Source organism: Molothrus ater, chromosome 9 (assembly GCF_012460135.2).
Source record: "Molothrus ater isolate BHLD 08-10-18 breed brown headed cowbird chromosome 9, BPBGC_Mater_1.1, whole genome shotgun sequence".
Classification (NCBI taxonomy): Eukaryota; Metazoa; Chordata; class Aves; order Passeriformes; family Icteridae; genus Molothrus; species Molothrus ater.
In genome coordinates this window covers 2670971-2695537 of record NC_050486.2, presented here as the reverse complement: position 1 = coordinate 2695537, position 24567 = coordinate 2670971, and the positions used below count along the sequence as shown (strand labels likewise).

Below are 24567 nucleotides of genomic sequence, written 5' to 3'. Positions count from 1 at the left end.
TTAGAATGAAAATACAGAATGGACAACTTCCTTTTATTGAGAAAGAAAAGGAAAAAAAAACCACAGGAAGCCAAGTGTTGTAAAAGAAAACAGAAGAAAAGTCCCTTTAGCCTCTGCAGATGAGCTGGCAGCCCAGCTGCTTGTAGGCTGCATAGACAGCTGTGCCCACCAGCCCAAGGAGTGCCACGGAAGCAAAGGCCCCTCTCCTTCGGTTTTTGGGTTCTGGAAAAAGAAATCAGAATTTGTCAGTTCACTGAAAGACTAGCCCAGCCTGGAGATTGAAGAGGGAGCAGGAACTAAAGGGAAATCCCCAGGGCAAAACAGCTCGGGCCTCTTAGGGTAGGCATTCCTGCTGGAGGAGAGCTCTTCCCAAGAGCAGGAAGAGCATGCTGCAGTGTTGGCAGCCTGTAGATCTGCACCCTTTCCTCCACACCTGGCTGGGAGCAAACTCCTGAGGTCACTGTAGGAGACCTGAGTGTCAACAGTGTGTGCTGCAGGGCACAGTCCTACCTCCCGTGTAGTAGCCATAGGCATAGATGAGCCTCCCAAGGATCCAGGTCATGCCAAGCCCTGCGGCCACTCTCTGCAGAGAAAGGAGAAGCATTAAAAGGCTTTGGAGGCTTGAGCAAAGTTGTGCAGGCAACCAGGTGCTCAATCTCATTTCACCCCTGGCCACTTCAGTGAGCCACAGCAAGGAGCAGGATGGTGGAGGCAGCTGCTGCTCCAAGCCCTGCTCCACTGCCTCCAGCAGGTGTTCCAAACTTCCACCTTGACTCTTCATTTAGAGCTCACTCCAGTGTGGCTCCCATTTGCTACGCTGCTTCCTTCCCTTTTGGAAAAGGAGTCTGTCTTCAGGAAAGACCTAATTTGTCTTTTGATGGCAAAGACAGAGCTACTGGATTTGGCCTCTCCCATGTGCCTGTCTCCTCCCAAGATGTCTGCATCTCTCAGTTAAAAATAACCCAAGCTCTTGTTGACTTCTTTTGGCAGGGCTTGGAAAAACTGGGCTGAAGGGATTCTTCCCACTCAGTGACTGGAGGCTGCAAATGCTTTGCTTTGTCTAACAAGGCACCTTTAGGGGAAGGGCTCTAACAGCTCAAACAGCAGTAATGAGTTTATTACTTGTGATTCTCCTGCAGAAGGCCTTCTACAACTAAATTTTAAGAAGGGGCACTGCTGTTAAGTGTGATGTGGCTACTGAAGGGGCTGTCCTGGCCTCCTGCCCCCCACCTTGCCCAGGTCAGGGAGCCAGAGCAGAGTCCTGCATCACTTACCGGGTGGTAGACTCCACCAGTGCCTAAAAAGAACAGGAAGGCAGGGTAACTTTCCAATCTGAAAATAAAAGTGAGGAGGTTGTGTTTGTGCTCAGGTTGCTTACAAAGACAAAACTCCAGAAGGGCAGAAACTGCAAACATTCCCTGCCAAGGGCATTTCGGGCTCATCACGAGTCTCTGTGCTCAGTGCTGTGGCTGAGGAAAGAAGAGATCTGAGCACACACAGTTTTAGGGGCTCCTCCCAGCCTGTGCCTCTCTCCCAGGACACCCACCCACCCTCTCCATTTTGTTCTCTGAGCCACTCTAAACATTCTCCAGGAGCTGTGCTTCCCAGCACCCCTCTGATGTGCTGCTGCAACCTGTCCATAGGAGCTGGGTGGACTTGGGCCTCTCCCCAGGGAGACCTGGGCAGCACAACAAATCAGAACCTTCTGGAAACAGGATTCCTCACATCTTAACATCTACCCATGGAAGCAAACTGGTGGGAACTGGGGAAGAGGAGACAGCTTCATGGCACCATCCCACAGTTTAATGCATGGAAAGGAGCCAGCACAGCCTTCCTGCTAAGCTCTGCAGGCTGAGCCTGGACCAAAGCAGAGGCAGCAGCACCTCTGGGGCTCTGGGCCCTACCCCCAGCCCTGTGTGTTCCCAGGCCCCTGTTGAAAGGTGTCACTCACGTGTTCTGGTGCGCACGCTGGATGCAGTTGAACATCTGCCCGTTTTCAGGGTCCGTGCTGTACATGGTTGGGTACTGCCAAACAATAAACCAGCACCAAAGCATCAGCAAGGGAGGCCTGCAGCTCCTCTCCCCAGGAGCCCAGAGCTGCATGGGTGCTTGCAACACCAGCCTGCAATGGCAGCTTAGAGCCTGTGCCTGCCCTGGGGCCCACAAAGCTCTGTTCAAGGTCACAGCCTTCCTGGAGCTGCTGCTGGCTGCAGAGGCTTCCCCAGGCCTCAAATGCAGCCCTCTGTGCACCACTGCCTTCCTGGAGAGGCTTCCCCAGGCCTCAAATCCAGCCCTCTGTGCACCACTGCCTTCCTGGAGAGGCTTCCCCAGGCCTCAAATCCAGCCCTCTGTGCACCACTGCCTTTCTGGAGAGGCTTCCCCAGGCCTCAAATCCAGCCCTCTGTGCACCACTGCCTTCCTGGAGCTGCTGCTGGCTGCAGAGGCTTCCCCAGGCCTCAAATGCAGCCCTCTGTGCACCACACACACTGGCTCCACTTGCTCCAATCCTGACTTGATGCAGCAGGAATGGGATCAGCCCAACAGGCAGCTGGAGCTGCCCTCGTGCTCACCCCTGCTCGTCACTTCCATGAGTGAGGTGGTGAAACAGCAAAGGAGCAGTGGTTTGTGCTGAAGCCAAGTGGCACAGCAGCCACTGCATGCCATGGCCCTGACTCACAGCTGTCCCCACCCAGCCCACAGCTCTGCCTGCCATAATGGCTCCCCAACAGATGCTGAGGGAAGGTCACTTGAAAGATTTGTGACAGCGCTCACATGCTCCCCCCAGGTCTGAGAAACCTTCCTGTCACTTTTGTGCCACTACAACCCCTTTCCCTCCAGTGCTGCATCAAGTCTTATTTGCAGGGAAAAAGGGCTGAGCAGTTTCTTGCCCATCAGTGCTGCCAAGCTCTTTCAGCTTGATGCCCCAAATCCCAAGCTGTGTTATGCTTTCTGGAGAGCCCTTAGCAGCTCCATCCCTTCTACATCTGTGTGGTGGGGCAGGAGCTGTCAGCAAGTCACCCCAAACTGATCAAGGTGGCAGCAAGCTTGCCATGCCCGAGCACTCACCTCCACACGGTACCTCTTGCGAGCATTGCTCACGTTGATGGCGAGGTGTGTGACCATGACAAAGCTGGCAGCCCCAGTCAGAATGACGTAGCCATACTCCTTGGAGAGAACAGCCATCGTGGTGCTGCCAGAGAAAGGGAGCCTGTGAATGCTTGGGGAAGTGGCACCACGTGAAATACGTGCATGGAAGAGTTGCTGGGCTTGGACTCCAAGAGCTACCAGCACAGGGAACTGGCTGAAGGAATTTATACCTTTTGTACCTTTCTTTACTTGCACAAATCAGGAATTCTCTGCATAGTTCCTGTCAAGCAAGGCTTAAAATCACCTAAGCTTTGGTGGGAAATGGTGTCTGGAGAACCTTAGTGCAGCCTGGGCAGAAACTCATAGGCCTTTTCAGCCCCAGAGCTAGGGCCACCACATGAAGTCAGTTTATTTCCAACCTGTTCCCTAAAGAGAGATGTTTCTTCATGCACTGGGAACCACACCTGTGGAACCCCTTGCCAAGGGACATTGTGAGTGCAGGCACTTCGCATAAATTCAACAGGAAACTGGGCAAGTTCTGGGAGTAAAAGGTAAGTTGGGAGTTAGAACAGAACCTGGCTCAGAAATCCCCTGAGCTGGAAGGAGCTGGGCTACATCAATGATTAATTATATTTATATTATATTTATATGAGGTCATCCTCATATAAAATACTAATAGAACCCAGCACTTCAGCAATGATAACTGAACCCATCTGGGTAGAGCCACTGGCCAGATGACTGATGCTCAGCCCTGCAGCTCCCAGGAAGCCTCTCAGAGTCACAAACTGGTGAACAGCTCCAACAACACACAGCTACTGGCATTTACAGACATCTGCCCCAGCGGCCAGGGGACACCAGGGCCTGTGTGGCTTTTGTTTAATGGTTCTGTGCTCCCTCATGCAGGCCTGAGACAGAAGCATGGGGCAGAAGGTGCACCCTGCAGCCTCTGCCATGCTGCCCTACATTCCACATTTTCACTCTTTCCTGCTCAGCAGCCCCCACAAGCCTGCTCTGCTCCACACAGAGCACTCCAGCTCCCTCCCTGCTGCCAGAGAGCACAAGGGCCCTTCCCCACAACCATCTTGCACAACCCCAAACCTCAGATGCCTGTCTGGGTGAGCCTGGAGGGTGCTGCATGACACAGCCCAGCAAAAGACAGCAGAGACCTCCCTAGAGCACGGAGATAATTCTCCCAACCAAACCCCAGCTGGTGCCTGTCTCCAGATGGTGCCTCCACGATGTAGTGAGGTTTTGGTGCCTCCCTGCACTGACCCACCAGCACAATCTGTCAGTGTGGGGAAAAAAAAACCAGGGCGCCTCAGGGAACTGCTGCAAAGTCTTCCTCTTGCACCCCCCCAAGGGATTTTTGGGGACTTGAGGGTTTTATTTCTCATTTGCAAAGGATTATCATCGATGGAGCAAGGTGAAGACAAGAGCTGGCTCTGTCCACAGGAAGTGAGGTAAACAATTATCAGTAAGAATATTAAAACCCTGAAGTAATGAAGAAAAGCCAGCTGCATGCACCTGTAATTGAGGTTAGCACCTGACAGGTGATACACTGAAAACAGAACACGTAGAGCAGGTTGGTGGTCACATTTTCCCCTTCAAATTGCAGGGTTGTTGGAGAACCGGGCATTTTGCCTTCCAGCACGAAGTTATAATCTGGGGGTTTATCTTGGGAGCAAAGAGCACACGGCAAAGCATTAAACCGGGTGTGTCATAAAACTCCTACTTTTACACGACTGATATCGGAGCGTGCCTCAAGCCTTTGCTCCCGTAATTTAGTGCCATATAAATCACTTCAAAGTCACCAGGACTCCCATGGTCCTTTCCGGATTGTGGTGCCCGGAGCGTTTCAGCAACTTTTGCCCGCAGCCGCAAGGCCTTTGCTGTCACGGTGCACAAAACTCAATTTCTCCCTTTTCACCCTGCGATGTTTCCGTCGGGAGCCACAGACACGAGATTTTGGAGCATGACAGGGCACAGAGCGGCGGGGGGAAAAGGGTCCTTCCCAACTCTGCCACAACACTGCCGCTGCTGTGAGTCAGCAAAGCGCCTTAAGGCTCCTCGAACAGCCCCACGCGTGGATTCGGACTGCATTAGCCGGCGTAAGCTCAGCCCTTCGAGCCGGCAGAGCGACAAAAGGGGGCCGGGCCGAGCCCTGCTCTGCCTGCTCGTCCCGCTGCCCCCTTCCCCCCGCAGCCTCCCCCGGCTGGGAGGCGTCCAGGGCGTTTTCCCTGAGGATAAGCTGCCCCTGGGCGCACCCCCTGCCCCCCGGCCCGCACTCACCCTCGGCGCGGCGCGGAGCAGCGGCGGGACGGAGCCGCGATGCGGAGGGAGCCGGGGCGGGGGCGGTGCCGGGCCCGTCCCCTCAGCAGCAGCGCCCGCGGGCGGGGCCCGCGCTCGGCCCGGCGCGCTCGGCCTCGTGCTGCGAGGGCTGAGGGGGTGGGGATCGCTGATGAGGGGTTCGCTGTGTCCTCAGCCTGTCCCCCGTACCCTTCCTGCCATTTTACCCATGCGCCGTTTACAGTTTAATGGCTCTGAGCTTGGTAATTCACACCGTGCTTGCTGAAATCTCCTGGTTTCCCCTGTTAGCTCAGCAGACCCTGCAGTGTGTTTCACACGTGGAGTTGCTGTGCTGGGTCCTCGTGAAAAATGCGTATTTTACGATTGGTTTTTCGCAAATATTAAAAGGAATATTATATGTGTTCTGTTAGAAAGTTATGCTGCATTAGTTTGCTTAAGTAGTGTGTTAAATATAGCTTTAGGTTATAACAAAATGTTAAAATAGAAACTATGCTATGTAAGATATTTTTTTAAAGAAAGGATTCACAGCGAGATAGCAGCCACAGGACACCTGAATCTTTCAGAGAAAGAGAATTTATTGCTCCCTTATCAGAAGAAACGAACTTCTTCCTGCCTTGCTCAGTCATGAAGATGCCATCAGCATTCAGAGGAAGAAGCTGACACTGCCCAGACAGAATCCTGTGTTTGAATGGAATTTATGCATCATGGATGAGGTGTATGAATATGCAACAGGTTATTGTTTTTAAGGGTTAATCCTTTGTTAACGTGGGTCCTTTTTGGGCTTATTTTGCCCAGAAAAAGGTACCTGGACTGTCTGTAACTCTTTGTTTCGATTGTCTCATATTGTCCTAATCCAAATTATCCAAATTATTATTAATCTAATTATATTGCTATTTTTATAACCATTTTATTATCCTTAAACTTTTAAAATTTTAAAACCAAGTGATTGACATTTTTCACAGTCATGTAAGCAGATACTTCCCTTGGCAATTCCCAGCGCTGGTGGTAACGAGGATCTTACATCTCCCTGTGGATGTAACTCTGACACTTTGGTATGGACACACAACCCCTTTCCAAGAATATTTGGAGAGCGTGTAAGCAATATTTTTACTTTATAAAACATTCCAGGTTGAAGACTGTGTGACACAAAAGCAGAGCTGGACTTTCCAGTTCATACAACGGTGGAGGCACAGGCGGTCTGGCTGCACTGCAGGAGCACAGAGGGTTCTTTTGCTGTCACCAGTGTAATGAGAAAGAAAGGAAGAACCAGTGGGATCCTGGGCTCCTAAAAGTCCTGGTTTTAATCTCTTTGCCTTTCCAAAGCTGGAAGTTCTTGGATTTCCTGGGGCTCTAATAATCCAGTAACTCCCTGGGGCTCCAGCTGTGTAGGCTGATCCCTGTAAGCCCTGCTGGGTTTTTTGGCCAGGAAGGGCCTGGTGACCTCCTTGGCTACAGCACAGTGCCAGGACCTCTCCCATATTTCAGTACCTTTTCAAGCCAGTCCTTATGTTCCTACTGTTCTGTGGTCCCAAGGTAGGTTGGAGGTGGAAATGCCTGGCACTGTGCACACCTCTCACACCTGCCCAAAATGAATATTTTGCCAATATCCTGAGTCCCAGTGGTAGAAGACTGGGTAAAGAACAGCAAGTGAAACCAGAGCACAGCAAGTGAGCTCAGATACTTCCTTCTCTTGCAGTTTTATTTCACTTACCAAAAAAAAAAAAACCCAAAAAAATAAAACCAACCCAAAAAACCACCACCAACAAAAAAAAATCTAGGGTGGGACAACATGGGAAATCAGGCAGGAAGGTCCTGCCTTTAGTTCCCACAATGGGAGCTCAGAAGGGCTGATTCTAAGTGGCTGTGTCTTCCTCTTCCTCCTCCTCCTCTTCCTCTCCCTTTGAGGCATGGGCCTCGTAGATGACAGCACAGACACCGGCCAGCCAGGCTGCCATGGTGCCAGCAAGGAATATGCAGAAGCCAACGAGGCCCAGAAAGACATAATCCTGCTTGTGCAGCTGGGTCAGGCAGCTGAAGTGGAGCTGTGCCTCTGCTGCTGGCATCCTCAGGGCACGCAGCCCTGCTGGGGTGTAGCAGGTGATGTTGTCAGCATCTGCAGAGACATGAGCAGAAGCAGGACTCTCTAGCCTGTATCATCATTTAATGAATAGGAGTGCTGGTAGAAAAATTATGGGGGGCTTGCTAAAGGCCTGAAAAATAGCTGCAGACTTCATGCCCTCCCCCCCCATGGCTTGGGTAAAATCTGACAGCCAAACTCATACCAAACCTGTGCTAAACCCTTGCCAAAGCACAATTCCCAGGTTGCCAGAATATTTTTTGCAGTGTTGGCTCCATAGGATTCTACTGCCCACTGGATTATGCCACTGTGGCAAACTGCTGTCCCTGCCCTCCTCATCTCTGCTGATTGAGCACTTTCATCTTCACATAAGAGCACCTGTTTTTGCTGGTTTTTTTTTTAAATCTCAAACACCTTCTGAAGTGATACAGCCTAAATTATGCTGGAATAATGAGGCTGCTGTGGGTTTGACAAGGAGGGTGGTTTGCAGTCAGGCACAGCCTTACCTGCTCTGTGAGGCAACTCATCAATGATTCAGTTCCACTGAAATAACAACCATACCCTGTCATATTGCAATATCTGCAGTGATAAAACAGATGCTGCCTGCTCCCTTTCAAGTTAGTGAAGGATCAATGTGGTGCAGGGTGTGCCCCCAGCCATCCTCTGCAGGTTTTGAGCCCCACAGACACGGTCACTGAGGTGGGGACATCCTGGATGGACAGGATGGAAGAGCCTGAGGGAAAGGGAGCACTGCTCCATGCATGGGATGGAATGGGAGAGTGGTGGAGGGGAATTTTTATTGCATTACACTGTTTTGTATATGGCTGAGTGATGTTGTTCATGTTGATCTTGATACTGGCCCCGAGTAAAACTGAAGAGCTTTTATCTCTCTGTCACCAAAATCCATCCAAGCTTGGGCAGCTTTGTGTCAAAACTCTGTTGCACAGATATTTCTGAAGGTCAGGAGCCTTGCTAAAGGCCAGGCTGGGGTCTGCTTGCAGCAGATTCCAGAGCTCTGTCCCAGTATCCCTTTGGCCTGGAACAACCCTCAGTTTAAGGCTGCATTTCCTACTCCTCCCCTCCCCAACAGCCTGCAATGAGCTTTATTCTCCTGTTGCAGGGTTCAGTGGGTTATCTGCAATCTCACTGCTGAGAGCTGTACTTTATTCCACTGTCCCATAATTGCCTGTATGTGGAAAAAGAAACCCTTTATTGTCTAGAAGAAGCTTACTACACCTAATAAAGACCCTGAGACGTCTTTAATTCAGTTCTGTCCTAACACCAGCTTCCAGCTGCCCTTCCCTTTTTTCCCCTTGTGCTCTTTTGTAGCCTTCTCTTATTCAGTGGACAGACTTTCTCAACCAATTTCTCTCTTGCATCTCTCTCTCATCATTGTGCCCTGCACTACTGAAACCAAAGCTTTTCTTGTTCATGTGTGCTGTGCTGTGTCTCTTTCCAGAATGGAAAAGCTAAGTCCATGTGCTGCAGCTGCAAAGCAAAACATCACCCTTGGGACGAGTGTTTTTATGGGAAAGGGAACTGGTGATTGCCCTGCCTCAGCCTCTCCAAGGCCCAGTTATAGAATCTCTCAATATGAAGAGCAACAGCTGACTTTGGGGTGGAGACAAGGCAGGAAATTCACAGCAATGATTTTCCCAGTGCTCATCTCCCTGGAGCTGTGTGGGGCTCCTCGTTCTTGGTGCTGCAGCCATGGGGTGCTGTGCCCCCAGGAACACCTGAGGCTGGATCCAGGTGTTTTAGGGAAGCAGCAGTGTCCCAGCTGCACACCACACCTCCCCGGCTTAGGATGTGAACAAGAGGGATTTGTCATGTGTGTAACCCAGCTGCGCCATCCCTGGTTTGTGTGACAGCAGAAAATGGCATGCAGTGGCACAGCCCCATGAACTGAACTTTTGGGAAGGAGAACAGAGGGCTCTCTCTGTTTCACACACATCTGTGCTCACACAGCCCTCACCTGGAAAATGCACATCGCTCTCTATCATCCAGGTGATGAAATCCAAAAAGGAACAGTTGCAGTGCCACAGGTTGTCACTGAGCCCCAGAAGCCTCAGGTTGGGCAGGTCCCGGACGGTGCTGGTGTCCAGGAAGGTCAAGCCTGTCCGGCTCACATCCAGGTGCCTCAGCCAGGTGTTGTTGGCAAAAGCATCTTTCTCAATGGCCACAAGGTTGGGATTGTCTGAGATCTTCAGTACCACCAGGCTGAGGAGGTGGGAGAAGGTGCTGAAAGTGACCTGGGAGAGGTTGTTGAAGCTGAGGTCCAGATAGACGAGCCTGGCCACGCCAATGAAAGTGAAATCCAGGTCATCCCCCAAGAGGTTCTTTCTGCAGTCCAGATAGACCAAATCAGCCAGGAAGCTCAGTTCCACTGGCGGCAGGTACGAGACGTTGTTTGCTGCCAGAATCAGCTGCCTGGTGTCCAGAGGGATGTCCACAGGGAACTCCTGCAGCTGCTGCCCGGTGCAGTTCACCTCCAGGTACTGACAGCTACACCTGCTCGGACAGCTGATCCCCTGGGATGCCATCCCCAGAAGGAGCACGAGGCTCAGGGACCGTGGGCTACCTGAAGGGGACATGGTTTGAGACCTTCCAGGCCGCTTAGCCCTTCATGGACTGCAAGCAGTCCTATGGCAGCTGCACTGCCCTCCCAGCCATGCCAAGGAGGTGTCCAGCTCTGTGGCTCACCTGAGCCCTTGGCAGAGTGCCCGGCTGGAAACCGAGCCTGGCTTTTACACGGGCAAGTGTGGAACAGTGGCTGGAGCGTCTCTGTCTCACACTCGGTGCCAGGTGACACCTCCGTGGTGTCAGTGGCTTGCAGAAGCTGCCTGTTTTCAGGGACACTGCTGTGACCTTGGTGGCCTGCTTCCAGCTGGGTGGAGGTGTGGGAAGCTGTGCATGGTGTGGGAGCATCAGAAATTTGTAGGGAGAGCGTGAACAGCCTAAACTTTATCAGAAATGTCGTGAAAAATGCGTCTTTTATGATTGGCTTTTTGCAAATATTAAAATGAATATTATTATGTTATGAAAGTTATGTAAGAAATTTATGCTGTATTAATTTTCTTAAGTGGTGTGTTAAATATAGTTTTACGATATAACAAAATATTAAAATAGAAACTATGCTATGTAAGATACTTTTTTCCTAAAGAAAGGACTCGCAGTAAGGCAGCAGCCACAGGACACCTGAATCTTTCAGAGAAAAAGAATTTATTGCTCCATTATCAGAAGAAATTAACTTCTTCCCGCCTCGCTCAGCCATGATGACACCATTAGGATTCAGAGGATTTGACACTGACCAGTGAGAATCCTTTGTTTGAATGGAATTTATGCATCATGGATGAGGTGTATGAATATGTAACAGGTTATTGTTTTTAAGGGTTAATCCTCTGTTAACGTGGGTCCTTTTTCGGGCTTATTTTGCCCAGAAAGAGGTACCCGGACTGTGTGTAACTCTTTATTTCTATTGTCTCATATTGTCCTAATCCAAATTGTCCAAATTAATATTACTACTCTAATTATATTACTATTTTCAGAACCATTTTATTACAATTAAACTTTTAAGATTAAAAAAAAAAAAATTGGCGTTTTTCACAGTGTCACACTGCAAGGGGTGGTACTGGTTAGGCAAGAGTCCTGTGCAATGCTGGGCTGGCATTGGCTCGAGGTTTTATCCCATGTGGAGTAGCGGGTCCAGGTCCGGGGATCTCCGCACAAAATGTGGAGATGCTGGAGCGGGTCCGGAGGGGCCATGAAGATGCTCAGAGGGCTGGAGCAACTCTGGTGTGAGGACAGGCTGAGCTGGGGCTGCGCAGCCTGGAGAGGATTATGAGGAGACCTCACCTAAAGGGTTTTTGGAAAGGAGGAAGAGTGACTCATTACATGGGCAGATAATGAAAGAACAAGGGGGAATGAAAGAGGGCAGGTTTGGAGTGGATATTAGGGAAAAATTCTCCCCTGGGAAGGTGATGAGGCATAGGGTGCCCAGAGACGCTGTAGCTGCCCCATCCCTGGAAGTGCCCAAGGCCAGGTTGGAAAGGGCTTGGAGCAACCTGGGATAGTGGAAAGTGTCCCTGCTCATATCAGACGGAAAACTAGGTGAACTTTAACGCTCCTTCCAGGGATTTTATGACTCCTCTAGAAGCGCTGCCAGCCCCGCCTGACGGCTCCGGAGGGACACAGCCGCCTCACCCCGCCCTTCCCCTCACGGCCAACGGCCGCGCCGGGGCGGGGCCTGACAAACCACGCCCACCACGACACCGCGGCCGCTGATAGGCCAAGAGAGGGCGGGAACGCGCTGAGCCCCGCCTCCCAGTGACGATGCGATCTCTGATAGGTCAGCGAGGGGGCGGGGGTGGGGCGCGGAGGATTCAAGCAGCAGGCGCGCAGGTACTGCCGCCGCCGCGTCCCCGCCGTTGCGTCCCCACCGCCGCCGCCATGGAGACCATGACCTTCCCCCGCTACAGCCCCGACGACATCATCAGCTACCTTCGCTCGCACATCCTGGAGGGCGCCGAGGCCCGCAACCTGGTCAAGGGCGACGTGTTCGGCAACCCCAGGGTGCGTGCGGGGGGCGCGGGGCTGCTCCGGGCCACGCCGGCTCCCATATGGGACGGACGCGCTGGGCCGGCCCGAGTGACAGCGGGGTTGGGTGGAACGGGCTGGGGGTGGGCTCGGAGCGGTCTCGGGGCTCTCCTCGGGCCTCGCCGGGAAGCGCCGTGGTGTCAACTTTGTGAACTTCAGGGAATTCCGGCGTGAGGTCTGCTTGGAGCTACAACAGAGCTATGTAAGATTAGGTGCTGTTTCATTCCAGATGCCTGTAAAGTATAAGTGATATTAATCTACAACTCGGAGCATGAAGATTGTGCTTTAACTTCAGGTTTAAGCAGCACATGGCCTGTCCTCCCCAGTTCCGTGGGAACTGGGTCAGAATAGTTCCAACACCTTGCCGGATCCATTTAGTGCTTTTAAACCCCTCCCTGCTTCACCCCGTTTCATCGCTCTGAGCATTTAGTGTTAGTGAGTGAAGAAAAGTGGCTTTAAAGCGGAGTTGATGCCTCTGAGTGATTCCTGGTGCTGTTGTTGCCTGTTTTTGAGCCTGCGGTGAGGGGGGTCTGGCCCTGCTTGTTTAGATGGTTTTTAAGAAGCAAAATTGATCATAGATAAGTGCTATAAATGAAAAATCGTATGGCTTGTAAGTGATTTTTTTTATCTTAATTTTAATAATCTAATGAAGGGCACTTGTTGCTGCAGGTTTGTCATTTCTGTGACCTTTTTAGGTTATTTGGCATTGTTTGGTTTGGAAACTGTTCAGCAAGCAGCAGTGTAATGAAAACCAATGCCAGACACACACAGTCAGGGCTGTAATTGCCCAAGCTGACTGCTGCCCCTTGAAACTGAATTATCAACAAGTAATGCTTGAACTGAAAAAATGTTGGAAGTGAAACTTGGTTGTCGTGAATTCAGCCTTCATGTGTTAAAAGCTGAATGCTTTCATGGCCTGGCCTGGGAGCCTTGAGTAATCAAACATATGGAATCCTGATTCATGTCCTCTCTTCCTGCAGCTTGAAGTTTTACACCTGATTTACCTGAGAATCCTGCAGAAAGTGTGTGGGATCCGACTGGAGCACGCCTACATGGTAGGGCTGCCTGTGGCAGGGGTGGTGGGATGTGAAAGGAAAAAAATACTGGCCTTACCTGTTCTTTGGGATGCTCAGGGTGCCAGAAATGTTTGTAAGGTCCAGGAGGGAGTGGGCAAGCTTTTGGAGGGACACCATCCCTTAAAAATCTATACTGGGCTCCTGCTAGAGGAGGCTGGACTGGTCTGGAAAGAATGTAAATGTTGTTTTTTATATTGGATCATCTCCACTCCTCCATTAACTCAGAGAAAAGTGAGGAGAGGCTGATACCTACATTAACTTACAGTTAATTTACTTACTGTCTCTGGTAGTCAAGAACTGATCCTTGAAAGTGAGAATAAATGGTTTTGTCTCATGGCTTTTCTGGATAAACTGAAAGGGAAGAGTATTATGTGCACAAGGTAACTCTGTTCTTCCCAGGCAGTGCCAGCAGCTGCCAGACTGTGCTGTGAGGTTTAAAATGTCAGAGAAAGGGGATAGTGTGCCACTACATTCTCCTCCTGACTTCTCCATGAAGCAGCTGAGTGTGTCAATTTTGGGGTGTTTAAAGAAGGAGCTGCTTGCTGGTAGCTGTATAATGTTGTGCTGCACAAGTCATGAACAAAATGAAACAGAGTTTAGATTCAATTCCAGAGTTTGTAATGTTGCTGTTTTAGTTATTATTGTATTTTTATGCTTTTCCAGCCAAAGTTGACCCTTAAAATAGTGTGCTAATTACCTTGTTGACATTTTTCAGCCTCTAATATGCTTTCCCTGTGGATGGGAAGATCATCATCAGTGTTTTTAATTATTTTATGCTGTGGAAAATGCTGCATAATTTTTGTTTTAAGTATTCTCTACTTATGCACTGACTCTCTTTTTACTCTTTTTACTCTTTAGATGCCACTCAACGTTGACATAATGTACCCACAGATCCATGAAGGCTTTCTACCTGTCTGCAATTTGTATATTCACATGTAAGTTGAAGATGCTTGCCTTGTGCTTGCTGGGCAGATGCTCTGGGACGAGAGGACAAGATCTATTTTGCAGCAGATGGGAACAGGACAAGAACAGAGCCATGGTCACAGAACCTGAGTCACAGTCTCTCAGCTGAGGTTGTGTTTTGTTCTCCTTGCAGGGAGCGCTTGCTGCCCATGTGCCGGATCAGTGACTTCCAGATTGCTGATGTTTTAAACCCAAGTAAGCAAGTGCCTTGTAATCCTTGTGTTTCCTGGGTGCTGCTTGGTATTCCAGGTGCTTTTTCTCCTTGGGCATAGCCAAATGGGTGTCTAGTGTGGAGAACTGTCCCTCTGGCTGCTCTTCTGACCCTTAAACAAGCTGCTTCTAGTGGACAGCTCTTGTTCCTGATGTGGCCTGGTGCAGGTCAGTAACTGAGGGCAGCTTTGAATGCTGTGAATCTGTTGAACTGCTGGTCTGGAGATGGGCTGTGACATACTTATACAGTGTAATAATAGATGGGGATGAAAATTACCCTGACAGCTCTGGAATGCTTTAGGATTTCTTATGCCTGTGCTCCACTCCTTTCAATACCCAATTGTGATTCTGCCACAACACAGACAACTTGGAAAATGCTGCTCTGAAGAAATCTTTCACTTCTGGATCTGTCTTGTCTAAGACATTCAAAGCTTTTGTAATCATCTTTCAGAAAGTTTGCTTGGAATAAAGACAGAAAGTCCCTGCAGTTCAAATTGCTGCCTTCAGTTTGGCTGATAGCTGCAGAGAGGCTCTCTCTTCAGAGCTGTAGCTCAAGATTGACACTCTTTCTCCCTGGCTTCTGTTGGAATGGGAGGCTGTGTGTTAACAGCCTTTTCTCCCAGGTGCCACTATTCATTTGTTAAATTACACAGAATTGCTAAGTGTTGGTAACCAGCTGGGTGCTGGTTTTTGTGTAGTCTGAAATCTTTGCAAGCTGAGTGGGGGAAGAACTAATTTGGACTGTGTTTTGTAATTTCTGTCTCTTTGAATTACACTTGGCCCAACTTTTTGGAAGCAATTGCAATGCTTTTGGAAACCAGCTCAGTGAGCTCTTGCAATTCCTCTTTCAGAGACCAAGAGGACAGTTCGCTTCTTGAGTGGCATCCTCAACTTTGTGAACTTCAGGGAATTCCGGCGTGAGGCCTACTTGGAGCTGCAACAGAGCTATGTAAGATTAGGTGCTGATTTATCCCAGATACCTATAAAAATATAACTAATATTAACCTAGAACCAGGAGCATGAAGACTGTGCTTTAACTTCAGGTTTTTTTAACATGTTGGGATGTTAAATGTAGCCAAGTAATTCAGGAAGGTACTGATTATTACTTTGGGTGTTACTGAAAGGGTTTTTCCTCCAATATATTGGGGGAAAAATATTATATATATATATATATATTTATAAATAATATATATATATATATACATATATATCATTTATATTATATATATTACTTGATGTATATTATTATATATTATTTTATATATATAATCTATATATTATATTTATATACATAATCTATCTATATTATATTATATTTATATATATTATATTTTATATACATAATCTATCTATATTATATTATATTTTATATATATGTGTGTATATATGTACATATATGTGGATATATATGTGTGTGTATAAATATATATATCTACATATATTTATTTTCCCTTACAATAAATTATTGGATACTTCAGCCTGGTAAGTGCAGGATTGACACCTTGTACCATTTTGAGAAAAGTGGGGTTGTAGGTGGCTTCTGTTCTGAATGTCTCAGTAGTTGAGAGATGGTGCATTTCATGTGAAATAACGATGAGCAAGGCTCTAATAAAAGCCCACTTCTCTAAAATTAAATATTTAACTTGCAGAAATTAGCTATGGAGAAAAACCAACACCTGGAGGCTGTGAATCGGGAGGCAGCACTGAAGCTGGAGAAACTGAAGTGAGTGTGTGGAGTAAAGCCCTGTGAGATGCACTGCTTGCCTTTCCTGCTTAGGCTGCATCAGTGGGCCAGTTCTGTGGGACTAAACAAGTCTGAGTGCAGAGCCCCATTCTTGGGTCATAGTAACTTGGTTCAAAGCTACAGGCTTGGGGAAGAGGGGCTGGAATGTGGCCCAGCAGGAGAGACCCTGGGGGTGCTGGTTGACAGCAGCTGAACGAGATCCAGCAGTGTGGCCAAGGAGGCCAGTGGCACCTGGCCTGTATCAGCAAGTGTGGCCAGCAGGACCAGGGCAGTGTCCATCCCCCTGTGACACTCCCTGAGTGCTGCATCCAGCTCTGGGCCCCTCACTGCAAGAGGGACATTGAGTGTGTCTACAAAAGGGCAGTGCAGCTGGGAAGGCTCTGGAGCACAAGTCTGATGAGAGGGAGCTGAGGAGATTTATTTCCTGCTGGCAGAGGAAAAAAAAAAACCCCAAAAACTTTTACAGTGTATGGTTGCATTGAGGGAATTCTGTATTTGTATGTGGAGAACTAGGTTGGAACTTTTTGCTCTTACTTAGCTTTTAGTGATGTGTCTTTATCCCTTCAACAGCTAGAGGAAGCTCATCTTTAACTTAATACATGAGTAAAGTTGTCTTCCTTAGTTATTTGACATGTTTGCCACAATCTCTGTTTTTCAGGCCATTTAGCCCCACTGCCTGTGTCTTTGCACCATTAAGTTTTGTTTTTGCTTGTGGATAATAGGATGAAGAAATGGCTGGTTTCCAAGAGAGCTTTCAAAACAAAGTGGTTTTTTTTTCTGACAGCTGCTCTTGGTGTGTGCTTACACAGGGGCTCCCTAGCTGGGATAGGCCTACACTAATATAAACTATTTATATGACAGGTAATATGCAAATATTATAAATGAAAGTCACCCCTAAAACTGGTAGGAGTGTTGTACTTTCATGCTTTGCTTAACATGATCTTTAAACTTAGTCCTCTATGTTTGTGCCACTTCTTGCCAAAATAGCTCTTTAGATTTTGCTTCAACTGCAAAATCTTACAAGCAAAGGGAAATAAGATATATTCATTTGAGACTGTCTTGCTCTGATTACTGAAGTTACTGGCTGTAAACTCTGTGGAGACAGTGATTGTTTTATCTGCTGTACTCTGACTGGACTATAATGATGCTGAAACTGCCCAATATCTTTATTTTTCCCTCAGCACAGTCCCAGTTGAACATGAGGCAGAGATCAAGCAGCTCACAGAGAGCATTCGGGAGCTGGAGCAGCTGCTGAGGCAGGACTATCGGCGGAAACAAGTAGGGCCTTGTTCTGTGTTTCTCTGAAAACCTGCTGTGGGCCCCTCACTTCTCTTGATCTTATTCCCTTCCCTCCAACTCAGTGGATAAAAGGGACTTTTTTGATTCAAAGCAATGGCCATTTTAGCAAAATGCTGTTGGAGCCCTCTTTGTTTCACTGTGAGGAATGTGAAATGTGCTTTAAATCAGACTTGGGGAATACAAAAGTATAGTTGAGTCTTTTTCTGAAATGCATTTCTGCAATGTCTTGGGAGATGCACATCACACTTCCAAACAGGAACACAGGAATGTTCCTCTTTGTTTTCCATTTGAATTCCAAGAATTGGAACTGGAGGTGGGCCATGGCAAGAAATGAGGCCTAAGAAGGGTCACCCAAGGGAATGCCTGGCAGAAGGAATGGGGTTAATTGCAGGGGTAACTTTTCAGCAGTGGAAACTTGCCTCTCAGGTCTCATAAATAACTTTTTCAGCTCCTTTGAGAGAAAGAAAATAATAATCTATGGTCAGGATTTTTTTTGCTTTGTCAAGTCATATTTCTGTTATTAGCATTATTAACCTTGTGCTTGACTATTATTTGGGACTTTATGTTAAATTATATTTTTCCCTGAAGAGGAGAGCCCCTGGCAAAGAAAGTTGTAGGTGTATAATAGCTGCCAGGGTCAATAAGAATAGGGATGGCCAATCTCTTATCCCTATTCCTAGTTACCCACTGCTGGCTGCCTCCCTAGTGCTTCCAGTGGTTTTGGTGACAATATTCTCCTTTCCTGTCTTTGAAATCTTACAGATTGCAGTTTTTTTTTCTGCTGGTTGTGGCATTCCAAAGAACCCATAAATGGGGGATTTCTCCTGTGGACAGATCTATGATAGAAGGATAAGGCAGGTACCAGCTGTAGAGATGCTTGTTGAAAGCTTGGTGCTTTTTTTTTTTCAGACAGCTTTGCAAGAAGTGACTTCTCAAAAGAAGACAGATATTGCTGAGAGAACCCAAAAACTGGTGAGTACACCTCTGTGTGCTGCTGGCTGCAGATCAACTGAGAGATCATCTCTCTTTCTAGGATCAGATTATTCTTGGAATTAAGTCACTAGAAATCTGGACCTCTGAGGTGCTGTGGGTTTACCTTGCCTGCATAGAGTGAGCTAATGAGGCACAACAGGAGGTTTTGAACTTGTTGCTCTTCTCCCAGGGTGACAGAGTTGGCTCAGGAATGTTGCAGTCACTGCCTCAGTATCCCTAGGTCAGGAGTTCTGAGGGAGAGAGCTGTGGCAGTATTCCAGGCTGGATGGGGCTTGGAGGTGTCCCTGCCCATGGCAGGGGTTAGAATGAGAGGATCTTGGAGGTCTTTTCCAACCCAAACCATTCTAGGATTAGCTGGCAGGCTCTTGGTGGAAAACACCAGTTAACTGCTGTTCTTCTGCACCCCTTTAAGCAAATGTAGGAAGCAAAATAGGCTGTTGATTGCTTTGATTTGGAATGTTAATGCTGGTTAGAGGAATTTAGTTTTAGAACTTCCTAATGAGGAATGACTACACACCAAAGAACCTGTCTAGTCATAAGACCATGGCAAACCTTGCTACACAATTCCTCTTTGTTCACCTAATTACTAATATTGAAAGTGTTTGTGTCATTAACTAGAATGAGTGCAAAGTGTCTCTGGCTACTTTGAAAGAAGAACAAGAGCAGCTGAAATCCAAAATTGTGGAGAGTCCAGAAGAACGGAAAAGTTACAACGAGATGATGAAAGAGACTATTAAGAAATTAAAGAGATCTAAGGTGAGCTTGTCCTCTGTCCACACAAGGAGGTGTTCTGTTAGAAAAAGCATGTTTTACTGGACTGTCATCATCTAGAGCTGCTTCTTGAGTGATGGTAAAACACCAGCAGGACAGTGGTTGGTCTGAAATGAAATCACAGCCTCAGAAAATTGAAGGTTTGTGGTAGAGGTGATGCTGTATTTTTGATGGGCTGTTTTTTTCCCTTTGAAAAGCAATTGCAGTCACTTGTAAAATCAGGTGTTGAACTCTTGAATCTGTTTGGCTGTTTGCTCTCCAGAGGAGACAATATTTTGTCAGCTCCCAAATATCTTTGTATTTAGAACATGTGTTTCATAATGCTTCTGTTGTTATTCACTGTTTCTGGAATCGATGGCTGTCTTCACTACTATGCTGAACACTGAGTTCCCACCTAGATTTATTTATTCTTTTCTAAATTATAATCTCCACTCATTTTTGTGGTTTGAGATTGCTCACTTCAGTGGTTTGCACTTTGCCTCTGATGGTTATTTTTGTTCCAAAGGTGTAAACTCAATTGCTGTAATTTCAGGCTACGAAGCTTTACATAACTCTTGTTTTACCAGTGTAGAATTTCTTCACTGCACAGCTTTTTTTTTTTTTTTTTTCTGAAAGCTCTTGGAAAAAGCTGATTACTGACTAATTCAGTGTAAAACACTTGTATGTCACCTTTATTTCTGTGCTTCCAAATAAATGCCTTTCTTTTATTTTTTTATGAAGAGCTCATTTCACCACCTCTTAAATATTACTTCTTAGGTCTTTAAACAATGAGGGGAGGGTCCAAAGTTCAATATGCTTTAATTCTATATAAAAGAACTCTAAAGCTGTTTATTGATAGTCTTTTTCTCTCTTTAAAGCAAGAAGTTACTGAGAAATATGAAGGTTATAGAGATGTAGTTGAGGTTCTGCCATCATGCCAAGTGGAATTGCAGTTGTACCAAAAGAAGATGGAAATACAGGGAGAAAATGTGGAGAGACTGGCCAGTGTATCATCAGAGGTCTGTATTATCCAAATTATATCCTGTTAGGGGAGAGTTTGATGTCTAAGCAATGTTCCCCTCTTTCCTTTTCACTGTAAAGAATGACATTTTGAAGTTTCCAAGTTCTTTCTTAAAAATGTCAGTAAAACATTGCTGCTGCTTTGCTGGGTGGCACTAGCTAATGTACTATGCACTAGCTATTGACCACTTTGAATAGTCAAGGGCTTTGTTGCCATAGAAACCTGACCTAAAATAGTTGGAGCTGTCTTGGGGTTGTTGGTAGGAAATGATGGGAAAAGAAAAGTGAAATCGAGTTTCTTCTGCCTTGAGAGTGGAAACTAAGAATAAAAAATTGTTACATCAGGAAGAGTCATGTCTTAAGTGCCTTTAAATTTATTAATATTGCTAAGCCAGACATTCTCTGATGAAATGTTTGTCACAATACAGTCCCTTGCTATTTGCCACTAGGTTTTGGGAGAGTGCAGTTGTTAGGAGCAATTCAAAAATGTTATGGAGTCTTTTTGGGTGTTTGTATAGCATGTGTTCAAATGAGGCTTGGCAAAAAGCTAGAGCAGAAGTCAAAGTCACTTCTGAAAGTCATCCTGAGCAAGGGGACCTTGTCCATATGGATGTATTTATAATCAGAGAAAGAGCTGGCAATCAAATCTTCAAAAAGCAGCCAGCTACTTGTAATCTTAGCACGTTTACAGAGTATGCTGTCTTGATAATTTCCTGTCCCCATTTAATTTCTTTCTATTTCATTTATTTCTATACTTCTGTACTCTAGGCCAGAAATCTGGAGGACCAACTTGAGAGTTCTCAGGTAGAGCTGAAAAAGGCCAAGACAGATGAAATGTCCCTGAAGAGAGTGGTGACTGCAAAACATGAGAAGCTTGCTACAGCTGAGATCCAGCTCCAAAAGATGCGTGAAGATATTGAGCAGCACAAGTGCACCGTGCTCGAGTATGGAGGGGTTGATGTTTCTGCCTGCTGCTGCTGCTTTATGTCTTTGTTATGTGCTGCCAAAGTCCATGTCTGCTACAAACACACAGCTTAGCACTGAGGGGAAAATGAGCAGTGTGGGACAGCTCTGTATGAAGACCAGGAATGCTGCAGGCAGGGATTTGGGGTCTCAAATCAATAATTGCAATGTGACTTGACAGCAATTCTTTTATTGGAGCACTAATTTAATTTATAATGCTTATTCTTGATTCTTTTATCTTCTTAAAGAGAATGTCACATTGGGATAATTTTCCAACTTATCAGACTTCAACAAAGCCCCATTTGCCTTTCATGAATTTTTCATAATTTCCCTTGCCACTTTTGCTCATTATCAAAGATGTTCAAGACCCATGGGGAAATGGGGCTCGCATCTCAGAGGAGCATTATCCTGACATGATGCTTCTAAAACAAAAGGAAAAGTGTCATTTGATCAAAGCCTCTCAGCCCCTCTTCCTTCCTCCCATATGCTGAAGGCAGCACCAAACTACAGCCCTGGAAGGTCCTGGCTTCACTGTGAGCTTAGTGCTGAGCTTTTAGGGAGAAAATTGATTTTTAAACAATTTTCATCTACACAGATAGAGAGGAAAGGGAATATGGAACATTCTTGGCTGTGATGGAAGGGAGCTGCTTGCACATGGATGGGAGAGTCAAGTAAGATTTAGTCAGGCTTGAGGTTTGTGTGCAGAATGGCACTTAGTGTATTGTACCAGCTAAAATGAAGTATTTGGAAGGAAAATAGGTTGGGCATTGGGAGGAATTTCTGGACAGAAATTGGAATGGGCTGCCCAGGGTGGTGTGGAGTCACTGCCTCTGGAGGTGTTCAAGGAAAGACCAAGTGCCATGGTCAAAGTGACAAGGGGGTGTTCATAGGTTGATCTCAGAGGTCTTTTCCAACTTAAATGATTCTGTGAGAAGCAGCTTTTAATTTAGCAATGAGAGCAACATAATCTTATGCTCCTTTTCATCAAAAGTTGCTCCTATTTCTGTTTTTAATGTATCAGGTATTTCCCTTGAGTGATAAAATTAAATGCTTTGATAAGCAAGAGGGGAAGGGAGGTAACCTTGATTGAAGAAAGGAGTTTTTGCTGGTGAAAAGAAATGTCCTGACTGTTCCCTTGAGGTGGGAAGGTGCATATGGGCTCCTGCTAAGAATGAGCTTCACTTCTTGTACCTAAGTTGTTCTAGTTTAAAAATCACATGAATTTCTGAGAAAGTAAATTCTATATATATCATTGCATCTGGAAGCTGCTGGTTTTATGCTCATAAAATGCAAGGTTTGCTTGTGGTGGGCTTCAGTTGCATCTGGAATGAGCTCAGTACTTTTTTTCCTGTCCCCTTTAGGCATTTTAACAAAGTGCAGGAGAAGAGGGGTGCTGTGTATGACAAAGTTATGGCCATTCGCAAGGAAATCAAACAGAAAAAGGACAAAATTGAGCAGCTGAAGGATGATGCTGAAGAAAAAGCAACAAAAGCCAAGGTGAGCACTTTTTATTTACCCCCCAAAATCTTCTTATGTTCCTGTTGTAGTGTGGACAGTGCAGTGATCCTCTAAGCAGCCTCCCCTCTGTGTTGTGAATATTTAATGCTGCTGAATGCTGCTCCTTAAGCCATGGATGAGACACCCTTGAAATCATTTGAGTCCACCAGACCACTCACTTGACATTGGTGCTTGATCAAGATTTAACTTTGCTGATGGATTTTTTTTCCCCCTTTATTTTCTCTTTCCAGGAAATACACCTAATTTTGAAGGCTGTATTGGACAAGTGTCATGAATCTCTCCTTAAGGCAGTAAAGACTTCTGCAGCCTCAAGAGCAGAAAAAATTGATGAAATAAGGGAAGGGCTGCTCAGTATTCAATCTTCTGTAAATGCTTCCTAAGCCTGTCTGAACTTGTGTTCTATTTTCATTGTGTTTGTGCTCATACCTGAACTCAAGGGCTCCTGCTTTGCATGGGAGGGATAATAATTCCAGGCCAATCCAGCTTTCTCCAAAACCATGTCAGAACACGTTTAGCTTTCCAGGCTGATCCTGATGTCATGAACTTGCTGATGTGGATAAGAAAACACTCAATTTCTGGTGTTTCAGTCTGCACCTGGTTTTAGTGGTAATATTGCAAGTGTTGCTATCACCAAACTGCTCAATGTTTTGGACAGAACCCTGCATTTGTAGAAACTGTTCTGCAGATTTTGGTCTGGGAACACCTGGTGCCTTGGTCTGGCTTGAATGTTCAAGATAAGTCAGTAACAGGTGATGCTCCACCACCATTATTCAATTTAGATGAAATCCTGGCAGAGCTGTAGCATCCATCTAAATGCCAAGTTACTCTCATCATAAATATTTGGAACTGTAAACACTCAGAAGTACCATTTTAATATCATTTTAGTTAACAGTACACTCCTTCTCAATGCTTGAACCCATTGTGTCTGCTTTGTGGGGCATTGAACCCTCATCTGTCTTCATCAGTCTGTGTTAGGATGCTCTTAAATATAGATTGATGTTTTGTACCTTAACTTGTGAGCGGTTTTCATTATTTGGAAAAAATAAAATGTTAATTTTTACACTGGTTGATATAAAGGTATTTAACCCTTTTTCTCTTGGGTCTGACTTGGCATAAGGTTTCAGCTGAAAAATGTTGCTCTGTACATTTGTAGGAATGTGTGCCATGAGCAGTGTTTTGTGATGAAAGGAGGATGATTCAAGCCAGCTTTAAAATTTTAATTCCTCATCTCTAGAGGTGCTAGCAGGTCACTTAGGGGAGGGCAGGTGTTTGTTCCTTCTAGAGCTCTTATGAAAGCATCAAACCCTTCTAAAGTTTTGCTTTAAGGGTTTTTTTTTAAATTTTCCCACTGTAACAGAATTGTTTAGGTTGGAAAAGCCTTTTAAGATGAAGTGCAGCCATTAACCCAGCACTGCCCCCTCCAGCACTGAACCCTGTCCCTGAGTGCCCCCAGTGCACTCTGAAATATTGCAGTAGCATCTCCTTCCTTACAGAAACTGGCTGGGGAGAGGGATTCCAAAACCTTCCAACAGATACTGCAGGGGATTATTCCAATCAGCAGATCAAGATCCTTAGGCTAGAGAGATGATGCTTGTGTATGCCAGTGATGAGGAATTTGCAGGACAAAGAAAAAGCTGCAGGCTGGACCCTGGTCTCAGAGATTTTGGGTAAAATAAAAGCTGCAATTCATGAAGAAAGAAAGAAAAACTTGATTTCCAGGTTTTTGTATTTCTAATAGATTCTTGTGCTTTGACTGTTGCTTATTTGTACCTAGAATACTTATAAATCATAACTAAGGAATGATTTATCTACACATAATTGATTCCTAGGTGTGAATTGATTCCTACTGCTGCTTGTCAAAAACTTGACCCACCTTGAACCATATGGCAAGGCAGTGGGGGGAGTTCAGTGTGTCCTGGAGAGCAGAGAAGGGAGAGTGGTTTTGCTGAGGCAATACAGCTCCC

At 46.4% G+C, this 24567-nt stretch overlaps 3 protein-coding genes across 3 annotated transcripts; 1 reads left to right on the top strand and 2 right to left on the bottom strand.

The window, feature by feature from the left end:
- Positions 1-6: 6 nt before the first annotated feature.
- Positions 7-5485, bottom strand: MGST3 (microsomal glutathione S-transferase 3). Its single transcript, XM_036387613.2, has 6 exons — positions 5377-5485; positions 3067-3190; positions 1952-2025; positions 1275-1332; positions 511-583; positions 7-222 (listed from the first exon to the last, which is right to left on the bottom strand). Exons 2-6 carry the CDS (start codon positions 3181-3183, stop codon positions 107-109), a joined length of 438 nt encoding a protein of 145 aa, XP_036243506.1. The 5' UTR covers positions 3184-3190; positions 5377-5485; the 3' UTR covers positions 7-106.
- Positions 5486-7247: 1762 nt separating this feature from the next.
- On the bottom strand, positions 7248-10244 carry LRRC52 (leucine rich repeat containing 52). Its single transcript, XM_036388289.1, has 2 exons — positions 9447-10244; positions 7248-7507 (listed from the first exon to the last, which is right to left on the bottom strand). The coding sequence occupies exons 1-2, from the start codon at positions 10063-10065 to the stop codon at positions 7248-7250; spliced, it is 879 nt and encodes a 292-aa protein (XP_036244182.1). The 5' UTR covers positions 10066-10244.
- A 1676-nt stretch (positions 10245-11920) lies between these two features.
- On the top strand, positions 11921-23615 carry NUF2 (NUF2 component of NDC80 kinetochore complex). The gene is made up of 13 exons (XM_036387922.2): positions 11921-12043; positions 13048-13122; positions 14002-14078; positions 14240-14301; positions 15168-15265; positions 15966-16039; positions 17242-17338; positions 18269-18331; positions 18971-19108; positions 19981-20121; positions 20891-21066; positions 22447-22582; positions 22834-23615. The coding sequence occupies exons 1-13, from the start codon at positions 11921-11923 to the stop codon at positions 22981-22983; spliced, it is 1410 nt and encodes a 469-aa protein (XP_036243815.1). The 3' UTR covers positions 22984-23615.
- The last annotated feature ends 952 nt before the right edge of the window (positions 23616-24567 follow it).